Raw genomic sequence first — 21279 nt, 5'->3', positions numbered from 1 at the left:
GTTTACTATGTTTCAGTCTTTCCACAGACATATTGAAACTTAGTTCTCTACCAAGATCAAAGTTCTTCGCTCCGACAATGGGGGCGAATATGTCAACCATGACTTTCAAACATACTTCCAGATGCACGGCATGATTCATGAGACGACTTGTCCTCAAACACCACAACAGAATGGTGTTGCGGAACGGAAAAACTGACATCTCCTTGAAACAGCTCGAACACTACTGATTGGGGCTCATATTCCCCGCAACCACTGGGATGATGCCATCATCACGACAGTTTATCTTCTCAATCGTATGCCTTCGCGGGTCTTGGACTTCCGGACTCCGCTCCAAACACTTGCCAATTATGGGCCCCTGCCATCTGTTTCGATGCTTCCACCATGAATCTTTGGTTGTGTGGCGTTTGTTCATCTCCATAAAAATCAACGTAGCAAACTTGATCCATGTGCTCTTCGATGTGTTTTTATGGGATATGCTGCTCATCAGAAGGGATATCGGTGTTATCATCCCCCTACTCGTCGTACCTATGTCACCTTGGATGTCACTTTTATGGAGTCTGAAATGTTCTTCCATGATACGATGTCCAACTATTCGCCCCAAAGAGACATACAAATAGAACCAATGAGCAAGGAGGCTCTGGAAATTCAAGAACTTGAAGATTGGAGCAAAACGAGCCAAAAAAGTCTAAGAGAAAATGTAATCTGCCCACCCACGACCGGTTGCCAGGAGCCTAGCGACCGGTCGCATCAAAGTACTAAAGCTGAAATTCGAACCTGTCCAAATGCGACCGGTCGCGAGGAGCCCAGCGACCGGTCGCACCGAAGTACTGAAGCTGAAATTCGAACCTATCCAAATGCGACCGGTCGCGAGGAGCCCAGCGACCGGTCGCACCACAATGCTGAAGCTGAAATTCGAAGCTGTCCAAGTGCGACCGGTCACGAGGAGCCCAGCGACCGGTTACACCACAATGTTGAAGCTGAAATTCGAACCTGTCCAAATGCCACCGGTCGCGAGGAGACTAGCGACCGGTCGCTCCACAACAAGAAAATTGGCCTATTTTCATACTTCATCGACGATGATAATGAAGACCCCCCTCACATTTTAGTACCCACTGATCAATCTCCTGAGAATAATCATGAGGTACGTGATTCTACTACATCTACTGCTTTAATTGATGAACCTGTTAGATATCAATTACCTGATAGACAGAACCGTGGAAAACCGCCAATTCGGTATTCACCGGATAATGGCAAGGCATCAAAGTATCCAATTGCAAACTATGTTTCTGCTGAAAAATTATATGCACCCCTCCAAGGCTTTGTACACCAGTTATCCGCAATTCATATTCCAACCAAAGTGAGTGAGGCATTGAAGGATCCAAAATGGGTTCAAGCAATGAAGGAGGAGATGCATGCTCTGGAGAAAAGTCACACATGGACACTGGAGAATTTACCTCAAGGAAAGAGGACTGTCGGATGCAGATGGGTCTAGACTTTGAAATACAATGCTGATGGGTCAATTGAACGTTACAAAGCATGACTTGTGGCCAAGGGATACACGCAAACATATGGTATTGACTATGAAGAAACCTTTACCCCTGTTGCAAAACTTAACACCGTTCAAGTGCTATTGTCCATTGCAGCAAATCTTGATTGGCCGTTCCACCAATTTGATGTGAAGAATGCCTTTTGTTGTGTAGATACAGCTGCACCAAAATGGATTAAGCTGCATCCTCAACTTGTGATACTCGCAAGTGCACGAACCGTTGGTAGTATAGCATATGTAAGTGCGAGGTCGATTCCACAGGGATTGGTGATTGAATGATCCAATTTAGTTTCCCTACACAAAATAGAAACAAAAACAAAGAACATAAAACAAGGAAGAAAGAAATAAGTAACTCAAGCAAATAAGTTCCCAAGTTCAATTTAGATTAATGGATTGATTCTAGCTAAAGTATGATTAAGCCATGGTGTGTGGTCATAACCTTGTGTTCCTAATTCCCTAATTTGATCATTTGTTGTCTAACCTAAAATTAAGCATTAGGAACCCATTAAGCATAGAAGAACATTTTAAACAACCAAGCATGTATCTAATCCCTGTTGTCGAATGTCCATACATACTCTTCCTATTCATAGTTCAATTCGAATTAAAGCATGGTGTCTACTCTTAATTCAAACCAAGATAGCTAACATGCAAGCCTAAATGGTGATCAATCATTCAAACTAGCATATTAACTTATAAGCATAATGAATAAGAACAAAAACCATAATTGAAACTTGGAAACTAATTAAACTTGAATACTTAAGAAAGAATGTACATTACAAGAAAAATAAATTACAACTAAGAAAACATTAAAGAAAGCTAGAATTGAGAACTAGAAAGGAAAACTAAGAGAATTTGAGGGAGAGAAGGGAAGGGAGCTCTAGAGAAGTGTTTGAGAGCTCCCCCCCTTGGGGTGTGTTTACAAGCTTGGGAAACCTCACTATATATAGGCCTAAGGAAGCTGAAAATCTGAATTAAGTATGGCTAATGCATACAACACTTGTTTTATAAAATCTGAAATGGTTGATGCACTTCACTAATGCATACAACACTTGCATTATAAAATCTGAAATGGTTGATGCACTTCACTAATAAATCCCACCAGCAGCCCTAGCTCATCTTCATGTCACCATGACCAAGCTTCCAACCAGAAATAATAGCTCATCCTGAGGTCAGCATGACCAGCAACTTCAAGGGCTTACGAATTGGGCTTCCCTTAAGCAAATTAAGACTTTAAGCACACAAACTTGAAGTTCAGAATGTCTTCTTTCCAGCCATATATCATTTGGGCCAATCCAAGGTCGGAGGAGGAAGTTAAGGCCAAAACAAATTGCTAACTCATTTTGCGCGCTGATAAAATCCATCCTGAGCATGGCTCTGTGTTTGCTAGGTAACAGACTCCACAATTATCCAATGGGGCTGAATTTCGGATATGTTATAGTATACACCCATTGGAACAACTTTCATGAAGAATGTGGCCTCATCCGAGCTATGTAGGTTGCTGAAACAAAGCTTGCAATATGACCTACGAAATTGGGCTGGCAGGGGACTGTAGCCAAAATTGAGTTTGTCTTTAAGCTCTTCATCCATTCATCCAAATTAGGCCCTAACATGCATGGATTGCATCATTTACTATCCAAAGCCCTCATTATTACCTAAAGCTCAATGAACTGAAAGATAAACACAAAAAGGATTAAAAGCACAAGTTTAACTCAAAAACATAACCAAATCATAAGCTAGAAGGGTACAAAATGATATGTAAATATGCACCGATCACCTTTCTCCATGGAGAACTCACAGAAGAAGTCTACATGGATATCCCACCAGGATATGTTACATCTACTCATGCTAATGTTGTGCAGATTACGAAAGGCATTATATGGATTGAAGCAGTCTCCCAGGGCATGGTTTGGGCGTTTTGCCTTGGCAATGAAGAATTATGGTTTTAAGCAGAGTAATTCTGACCATACTCTGTTCTTAAAACACAAGGGAGGAAAGGTAACGGCTCTAATCATTTATGTCGATGATATGATTATTACTGGGAATGATACGCATGAAATTTCTCAACTACAAAAATGTTTGGCAAAGGAGTTTGAAATGAAGAATCTTGGTGGACTCAAGTACTTCTTGGGCATTGAAGTTGCTCGATCAAAGCAAGGCATATTTCTCTCACAAAGGAAGTATGTTCTAGATTTATTGGCAGAAACAGGAATGTTAGATTGCAAACCTGTGGACACTCCAATCGTTCAGAATCACCACCTTGGGGTATATCCCAATCAAGTACCCACTAACAAAAAAAGATATCAAAGATTAGTGGGACGATTGATCTACCTATCCCATACCCGACCCGACATCGTGTATGCTGTAAGTGTTGCTAGTTAGTTTATGCATTGTCCAAGTGAAGATCATATGGATGCGGTTTTTCGGATTCTTAAATATTTAAAGTCAGCACCGGGAAAAGGACTTATGTTCTCTAAAAATGGTCATCTGAATATCAGTGGCTATACAGATGCAGATTGGGCAGGGAATGTCACTGATAGAAGATCAACATCAGGGTACTTCACATATGTGGGGGGTAACTTGGTTACTTGGAGAAGCAAGAAACAGAATGTTGTTGCTTTGTCTAGTGCAGAAGCCGAATTCAGAGGAATGACTAAAGGAATTTGCGAACTCCTTTGGTTGAAGAAATTGCTTACAGAGATTGGATATGCACCTACATTAGGAATGCATCTACAGTGTGATAACAAGGCTGCAATATCCATTGCACACAATCCAGTTCAACATGATCGCACTAAACATGTTGAAGTGGATAAACACTTCATTAAAGAGAAACTTGAAAATAAAGAAATTCAGCTTCCGTTTGTCAAGTCCGAAGACCAGCTGGCTGATATATTGACAAAAGCAGTATCTAGCAGAGTATTCCACAACTCACTGATCAAGTTGGGCATTGGTGATATCTATGCACCAACTTGAGGGGGAGTGTTAGCAGTTGTCATGAAACACAAAGTGGAAACACACAAAGTGACAAAGTGGAAACACACAAAGTGGAAACCTCTCTCCTTGTCTTAGGGAACATACTTTCTCCCTTGTCTTAAGGACCATGTTTTCATGCTTTTGTCTTTTGATCTTATTCAGTCCGTGTGTGTGTGTGTCTTGATTGTATAACAATAGAAAGAAATGAGTTGTATAAATTATTACAAGAAATAGAAGAAACAACAAGTTGTTGAAATCAGAAAATATGAGCAGCCTTCAATTTCTCTGCATTCTCTCTACTCAAGTTTCCATTCTCTCTACTCAATCCTCCTAAATTTGACATATATTTCCTTCTTTCTCTTTTTAGAATCCAAATTTTCTTTTCTATGGATGTAAAAGTTGAGAACCAGTGAATGGTTATGGTGTCTTGATTGTCCGTCCATGTGGGTTGGGGTTTTGACTTTTGAGTGGTGGTTGGTTATGGTGTTTATGAGATGGAAATTGGGGGAGAGGACAGAGATAAGGGGTTGTTGGCTGGGCTCGGAATCAGTGACGATGATAGTTATTTTTTTGTTTTTTGTTTTTTGTTTATTCTTAACGAGCTATGTCGGATATTTGCGAATTGTAATGGGTCGTGTTTGGGTCTAGTATTTGTCACCCGCTAACTTAACGGCTCATGTCGTGTCAACCCGTTAACTTAACGGGTTAACACGAACACGACCTGAAACCCGTTAAGACAACCCGTTTGCCATCAGAATAGAGGAACTCTGCGCATCACAATAGTAAAAAGAACACATTAGTCTAACTAAATCATAAATATCATGGGGAAATTTGCATAAATACCACCTAAACTTTTAGGCATGTACGCTAGTACCACATGAACTTTTAATTTTTATTTTTAACCACTTGAACTTTGTAAAGTATTGCAATTCACCACCTATGTCTAACTCCATTAAAATTTCCGTTAAGTTTAAGGCTATTTTCGTTTGTTCCTTATAACTTAAAATAAATTTAAAAAACAAATTTTTATATATATAAAGTTAACCTAATTATACCATACCTTCCCCAACCCCTATCCTACCGTACTCTATATTTCTCTGTTTCTTGAAATCTTGACGTGGGTTGTTGTAATTGAATTGCAAATACAACTATAAACCAACCACGCTCTAGCTTGCTAATGGAATCACAACCATTTCTTCTGTGATAACCCACACAACAAGGAAATTTAGGCTTAAGTCTCCAGCTAAGACGAAAAAGATTTAGCGATCATAAAGGGCTTAATTGCTTGGTTATTTTTATGTTTTTTTTTATTAACTTGCAGTTTATTATAGGCATGTCCATTATAAGGACTACTGTTGTTTTAGAACTTGTTTGCCAATGGCAGATGTTTATGAACTTTTTGGGATATTTAGCAGGACTAGTATGTAATAGGAAGAAAATTGATTCCTTTCCAAAATTGTGATGAAGTTATAAATTCAAGTTCTAGTCTTTGATGTTAAATTTTGTGCATTCGCTAGATATAGGGGAAGAGGGAGTAATTGCAATTTGAAGTTTTTATTTTTTCAAAATGAAAACTTTTATTAAATTGAACGACAAACCAAGAAATATAGGAAGTCAAAAGATTTAATGATAGGACCATGTCAATTTGATATTAAGTGGAAGAGAAGTATTTAAATTTTCTATCTTATAACTTCTTCATCATCATACATTGTTTAAGTATATTCCTATTATTTTGTGTATAAAAAAAAAAAAAAAGAGAAGAATTCCTATTATTATGCAAATAATAAAGGAGAATCATACATTGTCGAATGGGAGGGGGTGGCTGCTGGTGATGTGTTCCAAAATAAATTTTGCTTGAACACTGATGCATAGGGTGGATTAGCGGTAATGACATATTTCTTTTTTTTTTTAAAATTTTATTTTTAATTATAAGAAACAGACGAAAATACCTTTAAACTTAACGGAAACTATAATGAGGTTAGACATAGGTGGTGGATTGCAACACTTTACAAAGTTCAGGTGGTTAAAAATAAAAATTAAAAGTTGAGGTGCTAATAGTGCATTTGCCTAAAAATTGAGGTGGTATTTATGCAAATTTCCCTATCATATGAACCAAAACATGATATTCGTAGATACATAAATAAGAGAGAGAGAGAGAGAGAGATATATATTAGATTCCCATTTTAGTTTTGAAGCTGATGTACAGATTAGATTCAAGGGTCAACTGCAACCATCGTAAGTGATTACGTGAGCATTTTGGTCCACTCGTTTGTTTCTCAAAATGTTGATTGTCAACCGGGTAATGCTAGGCTTACCACATTTTAATACCATATTGTGTACTACATCTCTAATAGAGGTGGAGTCCACCAATACAATGGGACCCATCTCTATTAGAGAGGTAATACACAATGTGGTATAAAAATGTGATAAGCCTAATATTTTCCTTGTCAAAAACGCTCATGATTGACGTGTACTAAATTCTATTGGTCGGTGATGACATTAAAAAACCTTAAGTGTAATCGATTGTATCTAATTAATCTTAGGATATATTCATTATCATACATAATCACGTGACAAAAAAGAATAAACTCGTAGTCTTACACACGCACTATCAAGGTGTCATAAGAGCCCCTCCAGCCATACACCAAAACCGGGCAAAAGGCTGCTCGGGCAAGCCCAATTCAACTCCAGCGGTAGAGAACAAGCCTGGGCAAGGCATGGGACCCACCAGCCTGGGCAAGCCCACGGGCAAATCTTGCCTGGGCTCAAGCCCGAAGGCGCTCACGTCAGCGCTGATGTCACGCTGATGTCAGCAAGCAAAAAAATTAAAAAAAAAATCAAAAAAATCCAAAAAAATTCAATTTTTTTTTATATAAAAAAACCAAAATATTATGGATGTTTTCCCTATAAATACATAACAATTTTATTCACTTTCTAAATTGTTTATATTTTGTTGCATAATCTTTTTTTTTTTCTTGCCCTTGCCCTAGCCTTTTGGGGTGGAACCAAAAAAGGCAAGGCTGCCACTATTCACATGAATAGTTGCAGCCCTTGCCTTGCCTTTGCCTTCATGGGTGGACTTGCTCTAAAAGTAGATCCCGTTAACGATAAACTCGTAATTGTATCCAGCGGTAGACAACAGACAATCCGAGCCACGAAGTTATTTTGCTTGCAATGTATTATATGCTTACCAACCAAAGCACAAAAAGCATGTGATACTGTATAATTAATGGGGTTCAAAAATTGACCAGAGGACAACATAGAGTTCAAAAATTGACTTTGACTCTCTCCAACTTTAATGAGTCAAAAGTACAATTTTTCTCTTCCCGAGGAAATGGTCAAAGGTATAATATTAAACAAAGACTAAGATGAATTACTTTACGTAAAACGTTGAAAAAAAAATAAAACCAAGTCCTCACAGACGCCTATTTCGTGTCTCTCTCTCCTCCTATAGCTCCTATATAAATCTGAATCAAATTCTCATGCATCTGACTCACTAAAACACCTTCAATCTGAAGTTTGAAACAATTTTGCAGCAGTGGTTCATGAACCATGGCTACTCTTCAAGCTTCATTTTGCTCTTCTTCTTTTTCTTCAGCTTCATTTAAAAAAACCAAAACCACTCTCCACACCCCAAAATTCCAAAAATCATCCCATCTTTCAGTTCCTAGGCTCCTTGTGGATGAACTGAGTCAACCCAACGGGTTACTAAATCTAACAGCAACTTCAACTCATATAGAAATGAACCCAAATTTTAAAAACACTAGGAGATCAAAGGGTAGTGAAGCAATTTCAGATTCAAAGTTGGTGCAAGAGCTATATGCAATAATGGAAATTGTCTCTGACAGAGTAGAAATGCACAAGAACATTTGTGCCCAGAGGGACAATTGGAATGGCCTGCTTCTCAACTCTCTGAATGGAATGACAGCCACTGCTGCAATCATGGCTGGACTTGCAGCTGTGAGTGGATCTGGAGGAGCACCCATTTTGGCTCTCAAGCTCTCTTCCAGTCTCCTATACATGGCTGTCACTGGGATTTTGCTGGTGATGAATAAGATCCAGCCTTCTCAGCTAGCAGAGGAGCAGAGAAATGCTTCAAGGCTTTTTAAGAGGCTTCATGAAGAGATCAAAACCACTCTGGCTTTGAAAACCCCAACTTCAAATGATGTGAAGGTTGCAATGGAAAAGGTTTTGGCTTTAGATAAGGCCTACCCACTGCCCTTGCTTGGGACCATGATTGAGAAATTTCCTTCCCTTGTGAAGCCCGCTGTGTGGTGGCCAGAAGAATCCAAGCCTCAACATGAAGAGACGAGTGAGAAGGTTGAGAGGAATGGGTGGGATGAGAAGCTGGAAGAGGAAATGAGGGAGATTTTGGGTGTGGTGAGAGGAAAAGATGCTGCAGAATATGTGAGGCTAAGCAATGTGGTGTTGAAGGTTAACAAAATACTAGCATTCTGTGGCCCTCTGCTCACTGGTTTTGCTGCAGCTGGGGCAGGGCTTGTTGGGTTGACTGGTTTTGGTTCATGGGGTGCAGTTTTGGCTGTGGTGTTTGGGGCTTTGGCCAGTGTGGTCAACACTTTGGAGCATGGTGGGCAAGTGGGAATGGTGTTTGAGATGTATAGGAGTTCTGCAGGGTTTTTTAAGCTCATGGAGGAGACCATAGAATCAACTCTAAAGGAAGGAGAGGTTGGGGAGAGAGAGAATGGGGAGCTGTTTGAAGTGAAAGTGGCTCTTCAGCTTGGCAGGAGCCTTGCAGAACTCAGAGACCTTGCAAGTTCTTCATCTTTGTCTTCAAGATTTAAACAGGCTAAAGAAGAATTTGCAAGCAAGCTTTTTTGATTGATTTCCCTTGGGCCTCCTGACTTTGTTGGATATATTCTTCTTCTTCTTTTTTGTTTTGTTTTTGTATATTTAAGTAGAAGAAATCTGGACAAACTAGTCTTTTGGATAAGACGCAAGTCTTTAGTCACTGAACCATTATTGGTAATCCAGCTGTAGTTGATTTTAAATCAACCTTAGTTTACTTGACCCATTTTTTAATGAAATCATCAATTTTTGGATGGAAAAGTAAATGAAGGGTTTCCTACAAACCATCTGAAACTTGAGGAAGTGTTAGAGTAATTTCCGAAACCTTTGAGGTATTATGAAAACACAAAAAACTTCAGTATAAATCGAAAACAAATCACCAATTCTGCAAGCATTAGAGAATATGGGGAAAAAGCTATGGGATAGGTTGGGTGTAAGTGAAGAGTTATTTGAGGGTGTTTAAGTCGATGCCCATCAGTTTTTGGCTAGGAATATACGAAACCAAACAAGGAGTGGACTAAAGGTTTTGAAGTGCATTAAAAAAGGGGTAGTTTTCAAAATTTCCCTAATTCTGAAGCATGAATGATATGGATTTGCTTTCTTTACCGTATTTCTACCACTTGTGCTGTAATAAATCACGAGTTACCCTACTTTTGAGTGTTCTGAACCTTAAATACGATGTAAGCAACAACCCAAACAGTACGACCGGTTAATAGAGGACTCCGGTTAACCGGAGGTGGTGGTTCAGTGTCGGTGCTAGAAAATGCTCCACCGAGGGCTACAGTTCAGTGTGCGGTTTGGGGTCAAACCCAAACCAAACGACACCAAGCCCACCCCTACCTCTAGGTACTTGTTAAGCATGAGAATATTTGCGACCAACTCCTTCCCAATATAGGCTCAAATGATTTGACACTAAGCAGCTTGATCATGATTCATTACAGATCTTAAAATGCTCAAAAGATATTCAATTACACAGGAAAGCTTTTGCTATCGGATATAATGGTATAGGATAGAAAATTGGCAAGAAATTATTATCTAGGTTGAACCAACTAAATGCGAAAATCCCAGTTGCCAAGCAATATGTTACATCATACTGTCAAATACAGGAAAGCAAACAACTGCATTCTATAAGTTCTGCCTAGGGCCATAAATTTAAGGTTATCCCGTTTAATAACTTGAAAGAATTTTAGAATCATTTTTTGCCACAAAATCAATGAGATTCAGCAGTACTGAACTGATGAATTTAACGGCTCTCGCAACCTTTTCTTTTCGATATAAAAAAGTCTCCCTTGGCTACATGTTGGAAAGCTTTTGGAGCAACTGATGTGTTCAGATTCTGACTTCTATGCCTTCATTTAACAAGTGCTCCTTTACAGATTGAATAGGCACCTGCAACCATTATAATCAGTGTATTAATTAATATGATAATGATAATCAGCACTGAGACGCTCAGAAGTTATATAAAAGGTTCTCAAGTTGTACCTCCTTCCGATGGAAAATGCCCGCAGCAAGGGCAGCAGATGCATTCGTTTTCCTGAACACCTCTGAGAAGTGTTCAGCAGAACCAGCACCACTACTAGCAATCACAGGAATGCTCACAGCATCTGAGATCAGCTTTATTAAATCTATATCAAATCCCTTCTTTTGACCTGAAAAGCATCAAGGAGTCGGCATCAGCATGAGAAGCCAATAGAAACAACAAACTAGTTTGAGAACGAATTTAAAAAAAATGCAAATAGATAACTCCAAACATTCTTGCGTTTTTCTCAGAATGCCATGTTAGTTTGAGTAACTAACACTTACAGGGGGAACAACTTAGCATTCATTGTAAATATCATTAACTTTATGTATTCTTTTCCCAAAAAAGAGCTATGCTCAAAAGAGAAATTGACTTGTAATGAGTGAGGAACACCAAAGTATTCTTTACCATCACAATCAATGCAGTTTAGCAGTATTTCTCCAGCTCCAAGCTCCTCAACTGCTTTTGCAAGCTCATAAGCTCCAATTGGTCGGCCTTCTCGGCCACCGCTAACCTTCAGAACAAACAACATACAGTTTCAAGATACAATAAGGAAAATCTTCTTTCCTGAAAATCTTCTAATGATGTAACCGGTCAAAGAAAGGATCTCTAGTTGGTGCATCTGACAAACAAGTCGATCCCCTCGTCCTACAAATTATTTATTGCAACATACAATTGAAGCACAGAAATATCTTACAGGAGTATGATAAATTGATAATGAGTTAAATTTGAAAAATGAACGAATTCACAAGCACACACAGATATAGCTCTCTTTGTATGTGTGTGGTAAGATGACATAAGTCTCTCTAAGCTCCTTTCTCTCTTATGAAAAAATTGAAACTCTACCCACATGAAATGTTATCTTAAATTAACAATATATAATCCTAATTATGCCTTTGGATCTGATAGTTAATGCCAGGCTAAGGAACTACCCAGACATGGAGGTTCAGGGAATTCTTATTACTATTTTATTTTATGGGGACAAATTAAATGAAGCAAATCCATGTCATATGCATGCTTCAGAATATATATCATGTTTTAACTTTGAATGGTAGTGCACAGGTAAAGAAAGCAAAAGAAAAGAATGCTTACTGTACACTGATACCATGCAAATTCTTCTCCGTTTGGACCTGAATTCAATAATAAACATTTTTGGACTTTTCTACAAAATTTTAACATGAAACATGAAGATGAACGGATTATCCGAGCAAGAAAAAGAAGCAAAAACTGAAGTTATGCCCCCTTACCTGGGTTTGTTACCCTAATAGTCTTGAACCCTACATCCTCTGGATTTTTAAGGTACACTCTGCGAGGATCAATGCTTACAACCACAGCCTGCAACATATATATATATTAAATAAACTAAATAAGGAACTTGAAAAACTGAGACACAATAGCAGACTGGATTATAGCCGTCCAGGACTCCAGGCAGAAAAAGACCATTATCAATTAATCAGTCAAGGCAATAGTCCTAAACCCTCAACAAATTCTGAACAAGTAAAAGCAAAAACAACAGTTGTTTGCAAATTCAAAACCACAGTTAAGCAGGAGAAAAGCCTCTTCATTTAATTCTAGTTTCCAACTTTATGCTACTACAAGAACTATAATGAATTCTCGACAGTCAAAATAAATACTGCAGAAACTAGAAGCTGGGACAATATAAAAAAAAAATAGCACAAAAAAGCAATGTCAACGATTAATTAGAACCACATGAATGTATACTAAGACTTTGTATAATATGTCTTGAAATTGTGCAAATCAACTCAAAAGAATGTAATGGATGCATCTAATGGACAAGATATTACCTGATTTCCATAAACTCTAGATATCTGCTCCAAGCTACTATTTCCACTTTTTACCTAAAAGATCAGTAGAAGAACCATTAGAGAGGCATACACAGAGTCATGTGCATTGCACAGATCTGAATTTGAAACAATGAAAATTATTGCATACTCCAGTTCTTAAATATTCTTCTGCAGCATAAACTGCATCACTCCCAATGGAAATCTTATCAGCCCCACATCTGAAATATTCTGAAGCAACTTCCAAACTAGAATACTTCCTGAAAAACAAAATGAACTTAAATCCATGTCCATACTCCTATATTTAATCGGCATATATAATTTGAGTGAAAGCTATTGAATTCAATTTCTATAGAGAAAAATATAAGAAGGAAAGTTGAAACATGTAAAGAAAAGACAATATTGGCCCATCAAAATAGAACACCCAGGAGTATACCTGCCATTAGCATCTGTAAAATCTCTAATGCCACCTCCAACTGTTAATGGTACAAAAACATTTTCTGATGTGTATCTCAGTACCTACAAAGCATGGAAAGTAAACAAGAATTAAGAAATTAGTTCAAATATAACAATGCAAGTATTTATTTTTTTTGGTCAAAACAACACAAATTCAAAATAGGAAAACTCACTATTTTGTCAAAATTGACAGATTTAAGTGTAACAGTTAAAAATTCTCTATCACAAACCTGTAACATGGGCAAGTCGCCCAAAGGGAAGTCGCGGAAACCGGTAATATTTAAAAAACTGACCTGAAAATTCAAGATCAAGACTTTAAGCAGATTATCACAGCTCTTTGATGATGCATAAGCAGTGAAATTTGTTCAAACTTAAGGAGGCATACCTCATCCGCCCCATCTTTGTAATACTGTCGAGCCAGCTCCACAGGCTTGCCAAGTTCTCTCACCTACCAAATTTTCTGATTAGTAGACATAGAAGCAATTTTATGCCATAATGAAAAGAATTTGAACCATCATCAAGACTACAAAATTATGTCACACATTATTTTGAATAGGAATGATACATAGATACCACAATAAATAGCAAAAGTAAACCTTTTCATTAAGTGACAACATTAATCCGCCAAGACAAAGATACACTTTCTCCTGGTGCTCTTATGATCCTTTTACAAGAAGGTCGCGTACTCAAATTGGGAAAAAAAAAAGGTATGAAACTAGATGTGCTTGAAACAAGCAAAGAATGCAAAGTAAGATCCATAAGTGGGGCTTATTGAACTAGATCTTATTAATTTTGACTATGATAAATTATGATGCACTGATGGCTGATGATGCCTAATATCGTTGGTAAGCATGAAAATTTGCATCAAGAAATTAGGTTGAAAAAATCACCAAAATCAAGAAAGGCAGGAGTCAAGAATTATTGAAATACCTCATTCTCTTTTGTATGCTCTCTTACATCATATTGGTCGCCTTTGGTTACAACAAGATCTCCTTTGTCATTCGTCCTCACATCAAGACAAGCAATCACCTAAGTAATAGAAATTATGGTGAACCTTCGCAGTCAGCATATGAAAGACAATGAGATAAGTACGGATCAGACCTACGATATTGTAAGTTGGACTAATGTGTGTAAGCAGGTTAAAATTCAATCCCTCTTCTTCCACCCAAAAACACAAAAAAGAAGGTAAATATAAAAATAAGTGAATAGGAATTACCCTCTTTGCAAGTTTCAAAGCCTTCCTTTCAGTGGGCTTCTGTCTTCACAAGAACATCTCAGATTGTTAGATGGTTATACAGAGTAGTCAACATATGAGAAGCACATTTCTCAGAGGTCAGAGGTTACCTTTGTCAACTGTGCCTTTGGATACAAAAATCTTCTCAATATTGAAAGACCAACATCTAAACATTCATTTTCAGATAATATTTTGTCAGTAATAGGGCTTTAATATTAAAAATAATAGAAAACAGAGTGCCAAAATTACACACAAAATCAGGTTGGAAAAGATCCACCACATAAACCTTAAACAAAAATTTTACCCACTTCACTCTAGTAAATAATGGGGGAAAGGAGAGGAGAACTTTTAAAATGCTACAGAAAGGAAGCTCATTTCTGAAAGTTTCAACAGTTAAATTTCATTTCTCATTACTTTAGAGAGTTGAGTGATTTTGCATTTAATATTTGGTTTGCTGCTTCAGTTCCTTGTTATAGGGGTTTACAAATTCAAAATGTCAGAAGGAACTCCAAGGTCAAGTCATGTGAGATAAAATCTGCTTCCTTCTTACCAAAAGAAACAAGACATGGAAGTTTACTGCAATTCCTGTACACTTTCAGCTACCATTAAAAATCTACAAACAGACAGGAGAGAGCAAATGGTATCTTACCTCCACTCTTTTCCGGGTGAAATTGAACTGCATGCACATTTCCCCTTCTAACAGACGCAATAAAATTATCACCATAGTTGCAAGAAGATGAAACCCATTCTTTGTTTTCATCTGACTGAAAATTGGATAGAAATATGTCAACCCCAATAAACATACAGAATCACCATATTTTAGTGAAAGTAAGCAGCAGATACATGAACTTCAAATTACTTTCTGTAATAGAGGATAATAAGACATACTGGCATGGCTCTGTAAGAATGAACAAAATAGACATGATTGCTTCCAACATCATCCAAAATTAATGAGTCTTTTCTAATCTGCAAAGCATTCCATCCAATGTGTGGAACTCTGAAACCATTTGATGAATCAAAACGCCCAACCACTCCGGGTATCAAGCCAAGACCTTTCACTGAGACATATATAACGTCAGAAACAACATAAATTTGTTTAAGCACACCGATACTATCTCCTTGAACCAGCTCTCTCTCTCTCTCTCTCTCTCTCTCTCTCTCTCTCTCTCTCTCATAATAATTATAATAACAATAACAACTTCACAAATGGATTGCTGCATCCTCAGTAGTTTCTAAAAGAAATACTATCATATGGAAAGAGTGATTTCTATTCGAGGGATTTTAGTTACTATTATATAATTAAATTTCTTAAACGTACTATTACAATACATAATACTTATATTTGCATGGGAAGAAAGAATAAACACATGGATGTCAAATGAATCATTGTATATAGTCATTGCAAATCCATCTCAAATATATTGTATAAGTTATTTCAAATCCTTTTCAAAACGTGATATTTAGTAATTTTATACTAATGTAGCCTTATTGTCAAATCCAATTCCTTTCTTTTCAATCATTCAATCCAAATTGTTACAGGTGAATACTCCATGACTGAGATCCATGCAGATTATGATGAGTTACCAAATCCGGAAAAAAAGAACTAATGACAAAATGAGGCATCAAGCACTGACCTGGTCCTTTCTCTTCACTGGATTCAAAAAGGAGCTGAAGTCCCAGACAAATGCCTAGAAATGGTCGGTCCTTCTCAATATATGAACAGAGTGCTTCAGCCATCCTGAAAAACACTAAGGGCTGAAAATTCTCCACAATATAAAAAAGTAAATAATTGGAATTACATTGGCAATATTATAAGATTAGTTAGCAAAAGAGAAATATCCAAAGCCATCTTATATTCGAATTTGATATTCAAGCCCGCTACCAATCATTGTTGCGATTAACTTTACTTAACCACAGTTCGGCATTCTCTGAATAGGCACTCCTTATCACCAATATCCCTTCTTTGTCACTAATCCATTTTAATGGAACAAACAAGCAATTGATCCTTATAGAATCTGATATAAAAGAAAAGAGACACATACCCATTCTTATTCAGCACATCCATGGCCGCAGCAAAAGCCCCCACTCCAGGAAAAACTAGGCGGTTGGCGTTGAGAATGTCTTCTGGAGTTTGAACCTACATTTTGAATTTTTGTTAAAACTTTATTCATTGATTTACCAAATTTTATATGAATCGATTTTCTACATCTTTCTTTTCTTTTTTCATAAAATCTGTAAACATATAAAAATAAAATTTAAAAATTTAAAAAAAAAGAAAAATTTACCCATCATTACAAAGAAACCACTTAGAAGTATAAAACTTTGGAACAAAGCACAAATGAGGCATAGCAGAATGGAAACAATTCAAAATATATTTGGAATTGTTCGTGAAGGAATTGAATGGTTAAGTATGAGAAGCTCAATGTAAGGAATTATGAGAATGAAGTCAAATAGAAAGCAAAGCAAAGATAGATAGATATTGAGAAAAGAAAAGAAAAAGAATTACATCTTTAACGTCGAAGCCGAGGTGGCGAATGGCATTCCTCACACTACGAACATTGCCGGCACCGTAGTCAAGCAGAGTCACCACTGATTGAATATCAAAAACAAAATCATTTGAAATTTACCATTAAAAAAACAAATTTAACAGGAAAATAGCGAGAGAGAGAGATATATATACCGGAGTCTCCGGCAGAGGAGGCACGGACGCAGAAGTTTCTGGAAGGTCTGAAATTGAGGCCATTTTTGCGAAGAAAAAGAAGAGACGAGGGGGACGATGATCGAAACGACAGCGTTTTGGTAGAAGAAGCAAATGGCGGCGCCTCCATTGCAGGCTCTGGGAAGTGAGAAAACCAGCTTTCCCCGCCTCAGTCTCAGTGACTCCAAAGTCCAAACTGCAGCTGAGAGAGAGAGAGTCTTTTCAGTGTATATACTTTACCTAGATGCTGAATTTACAGTCTTGCTCGTGGTTTGTGGCGAGTGTCCTAAAAGAGACAAAACGCACCGCTTTGGTGAAACGATTCTAAGGCCATCTCCAATGCTAAATGGGCTAAATCCAAATTTTCACCCTTCAAAATACAACTATTCATGTATTGGCCGGACTCAAACAGTTTTTTCCCCTAATCCTCCAAACTCAAATTTTGAGTCCGTACCCTTATTAAATTGTTTAAAAATAGTTTAACTCTAATGGGTCCACAAAACTGACTTTGCACATAGGGGCAGTGGTTGTGTGAGTGGGCTCCACCAAATTTCAGTCCATGCAAAATGTGGACTGCTATCCCACTCAAGATATTGACTGGATTGATATTTTGCCTGGCCCTATACATGCGTTGGGCGCTCCATCGAGGCTATATTGCCAAATTTTAACATTTGGCCCTCTCCATTGGAGATAGCCTAATTCCTTATGTGGATTACATATTAAAATTCGTAATCAAATACCTCAAAATTAGGAATGGAATCAACTAGGGGAGTAGTTGATCCAATTACAATTCCTTAATTACATTACCTAAGTTCCTTGATTTATGGCTTCGCCTATTATTAATAAGTAAACATTTTAGTTGGTTCAGAAATTCTTTGTGCATGATGTCTGGTCTTATTAAAGATTGGATTGTTTATCGATGTTGATGAAAATATATTGATAACATATCAGTACGTTTTGTTAGCAACAATAATATTGACAAATATACTCACTGAAAAATATGGTGCATACATTTCAGTTATTTCTTACCATTTTATCATCATGATATTATTTAACATTGTAATTAATTAAGAGTAATTTTAGGGTTTTTCAATGTTTCACCATTTGGAGGAAGTACCAAATTTGATTAAAAACAATATTTTAAAAATGGAGAACAAATTTAGTATAGTGCTTTTGGATGGGGGAAATAAACTTAGGATTTGGATAAAAGTTAAAATTTCTAAATTGACATATAACAATTCCCGTGTTTGGATTAAAAAAAACATAGAAATTTAGAAATTCCATGTGGAAAAAAACATGGAATTTGGAGGTTATGAATCTCAACTTTAAATTCTAAATAAATAGTTGTCATTTCTAAAATTCCAAGAGTGTGGAAGTTTTAAAATGTTAAATTCCATGTTTAAATCCATTAGCCAAACAATAAACTTTGAAAATTCTAGAACATTAATTGTCATCATTTTAAATTCCAGCGTTTATGAATTCCTTAGAGCGTCTCCAAGGGAGATGTCAAATATCACACATTAAATTTGAATTTGATGGCTTATGTGGCAATTTGACATATAATAGAGTTTTGAATTCCTCACAACATATCAAAATAAAGTTTATTTTGTTACACACATAGTGTTTATTGGTTTATTACTTTCTAGGCACATTAATTGAAAATAAATAATGAAATAACATCACAAAGTCAAACAGCCAAAAATAACAAATGAAATAACATCACAAAGTCAAACAGCCAAAAATAACAGGAGAGAGAATTATTCCACGTAGGATTTAACATTTCGATTTGAGTGAGTTTCAATTATTTTTTTCTACATACTTTCACGTTGGATTTAACGTCTCCCCATCTTCCTTGGAGACGTTCTTAGTAGTTTTAAATTGAGTGCTGCTATTTCTACCCCCATGTCATATTTCCCCACCTACCTTGTCTTCAAAATTTTAAAGACAAATTTACCCCTTTGTAAAATGAGTTCTAAGAACTTACTTCCCCAATCTACATATGGTTCACTCTTGCTCAATGCATTCAAGCAAAGCTTATACAGAGAAAAGAGAGATCCGTCTCTAGCGTCTCACACCAAAGATATATTGGAATCACTCCAATAGAAATTTGAAGTTCAGGCTTCCCATCCGACTTTGGTTTACACCAAATGTGTTTAAGAATAATCACTCCCAGTCACCCATCCTTCACACATGACCACGAAATCACAAGAACTTTCATTATTAACGACTTTTATAGTAAAATTAATATTAAAAGAGGTGAAGACACAATTTAAAGAAGGCTTCCGTATTCCTACTTGTCTCCTCAATGGGGTATCCTATTAAAGAAGAATTTGGAAATGGTTGATCATAAGTTCATTGCCCGGTGACCTTGGGTCTATAGTTGAATTTGTGCAGGGAGATAGGCATTAGCCATGGGTAATTCCAAGGGATTGCTTTTCTCTTCTTAGCCAAACGCATGAATTGTTAGAGCATCTCCAGCGCAGCAACATAACCGGGCAAAAGGCCTCCCTCGCAAGCCCAAGGCAGCTCCAGCGCTGCAGCCTGCAGCCCGGTTTGGCGTGGGTCCCACCAGTCCGGGCAAGCCCAAGAGCAGGTTTCGCCTGGGCTTCAACCCGAGGGCTGTGACGTCAGCGAGCAAAAAAATATTTAAAAAATCCAAAAAAATTTCAATTTTTTTTTTAAATACCAAAAAATTATAGATGCTTTCCCTATAAATACATAACAATTTTATTCACTTTCTAAATTGTTTATATTTTGTTGCATAATCTTTTTTTCCTTTCTTGCCCTTGCCCTAACCTTTTGGGATGGTTTCTTTCCCTAGACTTAGCCCTCATGGGTGGAACCACAAATGGCAAGGCTGACACTATTCACATGAATAGTGGCAGCCCTTGCTTGCCCTTGCCCTTATGGGTGGACATGCTCTTATGGACGGGTAAGAAGCCCAAAGTTATGCAAGGCTGCATGATCATGGTTGTGTTATGGGTGGTATCGACGGAGAGAAACAGAAGGATTCTGAAGATTATGCAGGGGCATGCTTTGAAGAGTTATGAGGCAGAATTCATTTTTGGTATGCTCTATGGGCTTTTGTTTTCTCTAAATTGGGTATTTTAGGAATAATGGTGGGTGGAAAAATAAGATTGTGTTTTTTCAAATTTAAATGGTGGATATTTGAGATCCGCTCCGGTAATTGTAGCATCAATGTCATTGATATCAATTATCTCATGCTAATTTTCTATTCTCACTCGAAGTGGATTTGCTGTCCCCATTTTGTGTGTCCCTCAGTTTCCCTTCTCTGTATTGTTGACAACTGTCTTTTGATTTAATACATTATTTATTCAAATTTCATCATTCCAATTTTACCCTTCTCATTGGTTTTATTTTTTATAATAACCAAAATTGAATAAGTAAAACAATTACTGGTCTACCACCTCCAAATACATTTGTCGTGTTTCCAACTCATTTTACACCATGAAAGATCCCAAATCTCTCATTTACCCCTCACCTCACCTACAAGCGGCCGCCATGCCTATTGCTCAGCACACATGAATTTCATCTTGGGTGAAATAAAATAAGAGTTTTTCTATTTAAACCTCGCACTTCTCTTTGTTCACTCCATATTCTAAGTTCACCCCAACTTTTAATTCAAATTTTCATAATTTCTAAGAAAACCCCACTATCTTCCCAAACTACCCCTAAATACACACCTAGCAGAAAAAATACACAACCCACACCTTGCCCCTACCTTGCCCCTCACCACTCTAAGTTCACCTCAACCTCATATTACTTAAAGAGATAAAAACAATGTTGTCAAATGCGTAGTAGCATTATTTTATTATTTAGGGTTTGTAAAGAGAAGATGATAGTGTAGTAGGTTTCTTGGATTGAAAGAGACGAGTAATCTAGCAATAGGGTGTAGAGGAGTTTATGTTTTTCTAAAACTTAATATGAAGAGTGGTAGGGTGTGTGTATCTGTACAGGTTAAGAAGGGAGAAGAGGTTTAGGAAACGGTTGGTTTATTGTTTAGGACAATAGCTTAAACTTGGAATGGAAAACTTTTAAAAGAGTAACAAAGTAGTTTTATTTTATTGATTGAAGTAGGAAAGGTACAAGGCTTCGGATACTTGAGTTGGCTGATTACTTGAGTTAGACAGCTGTAGTTTTCAGCTTTTAGCTTACATTTTTGTCTAGGAAACAAGCCTAAATATAGGAGAACTAATTGACATAAGCTTAGTCGGTGAGTGTAGTACT

At 37.2% G+C, this 21279-nt stretch overlaps 1 protein-coding gene and 1 pseudogene across 1 annotated transcript; one reads left to right on the top strand and one right to left on the bottom strand.

The window, feature by feature from the left end:
- Window positions 1-7974: 7974 nt before the first annotated feature.
- On the top strand, window positions 7975-9539 carry LOC110752820 (putative F-box protein At4g22030 pseudogene; annotated as a pseudogene).
- An 800-nt stretch (window positions 9540-10339) lies between these two features.
- On the bottom strand, window positions 10340-17268 carry AT-HF (HIS HF). The gene is made up of 19 exons (XM_021953590.2): window positions 17014-17268; window positions 16840-16922; window positions 16376-16470; window positions 15968-16071; window positions 15222-15391; window positions 14983-15097; window positions 14444-14499; window positions 14316-14354; window positions 14030-14128; window positions 13485-13547; window positions 13330-13392; window positions 13080-13162; window positions 12795-12903; window positions 12647-12700; window positions 12089-12176; window positions 11934-11971; window positions 11250-11355; window positions 10805-10971; window positions 10340-10711 (listed from the first exon to the last, which is right to left on the bottom strand). The coding sequence occupies exons 1-19, from the start codon at window positions 17159-17161 to the stop codon at window positions 10652-10654; spliced, it is 1740 nt and encodes a 579-aa protein (XP_021809282.1). The 5' UTR covers window positions 17162-17268; the 3' UTR covers window positions 10340-10651.
- Between the last annotated feature and the right edge of the window lie 4011 nt (window positions 17269-21279).

The sequence above is a fragment of the Prunus avium genome, chromosome 4 (assembly GCF_965620075.1).
Source record: "Prunus avium chromosome 4, drPruAviu1.hap1.1, whole genome shotgun sequence".
NCBI lineage: Eukaryota > Viridiplantae > Streptophyta > Magnoliopsida > Rosales > Rosaceae > Prunus > Prunus avium.
This window is presented reverse-complemented; position numbering and strand designations above follow the sequence as displayed.

What these genes read in the sequence shown, in the direction of transcription:
- AT-HF (XM_021953590.2), bottom strand. Translation starts at nt 17,161, where the DNA reads ATGGAGGCGCCGCCATTTGCTTCTTCTACCAAAACGCTGTCGTTTCGA. An exon ending in TCGGCTTCGACGTTAAAGAT is followed by an intron (nt 16,471 to 16,839) that starts GTAATTCTTTTT and finishes TTCAAAATGTAG; the next exon opens with GTTCAAACTCCAGAAGACAT. An exon ending in TTTACAGATGCTAATGGCAG is followed by an intron (nt 12,904 to 13,079) that starts GTATACTCCTGG and finishes TTTGTTTTTCAG; the next exon opens with GAAGTATTCTAGTTTGGAAG.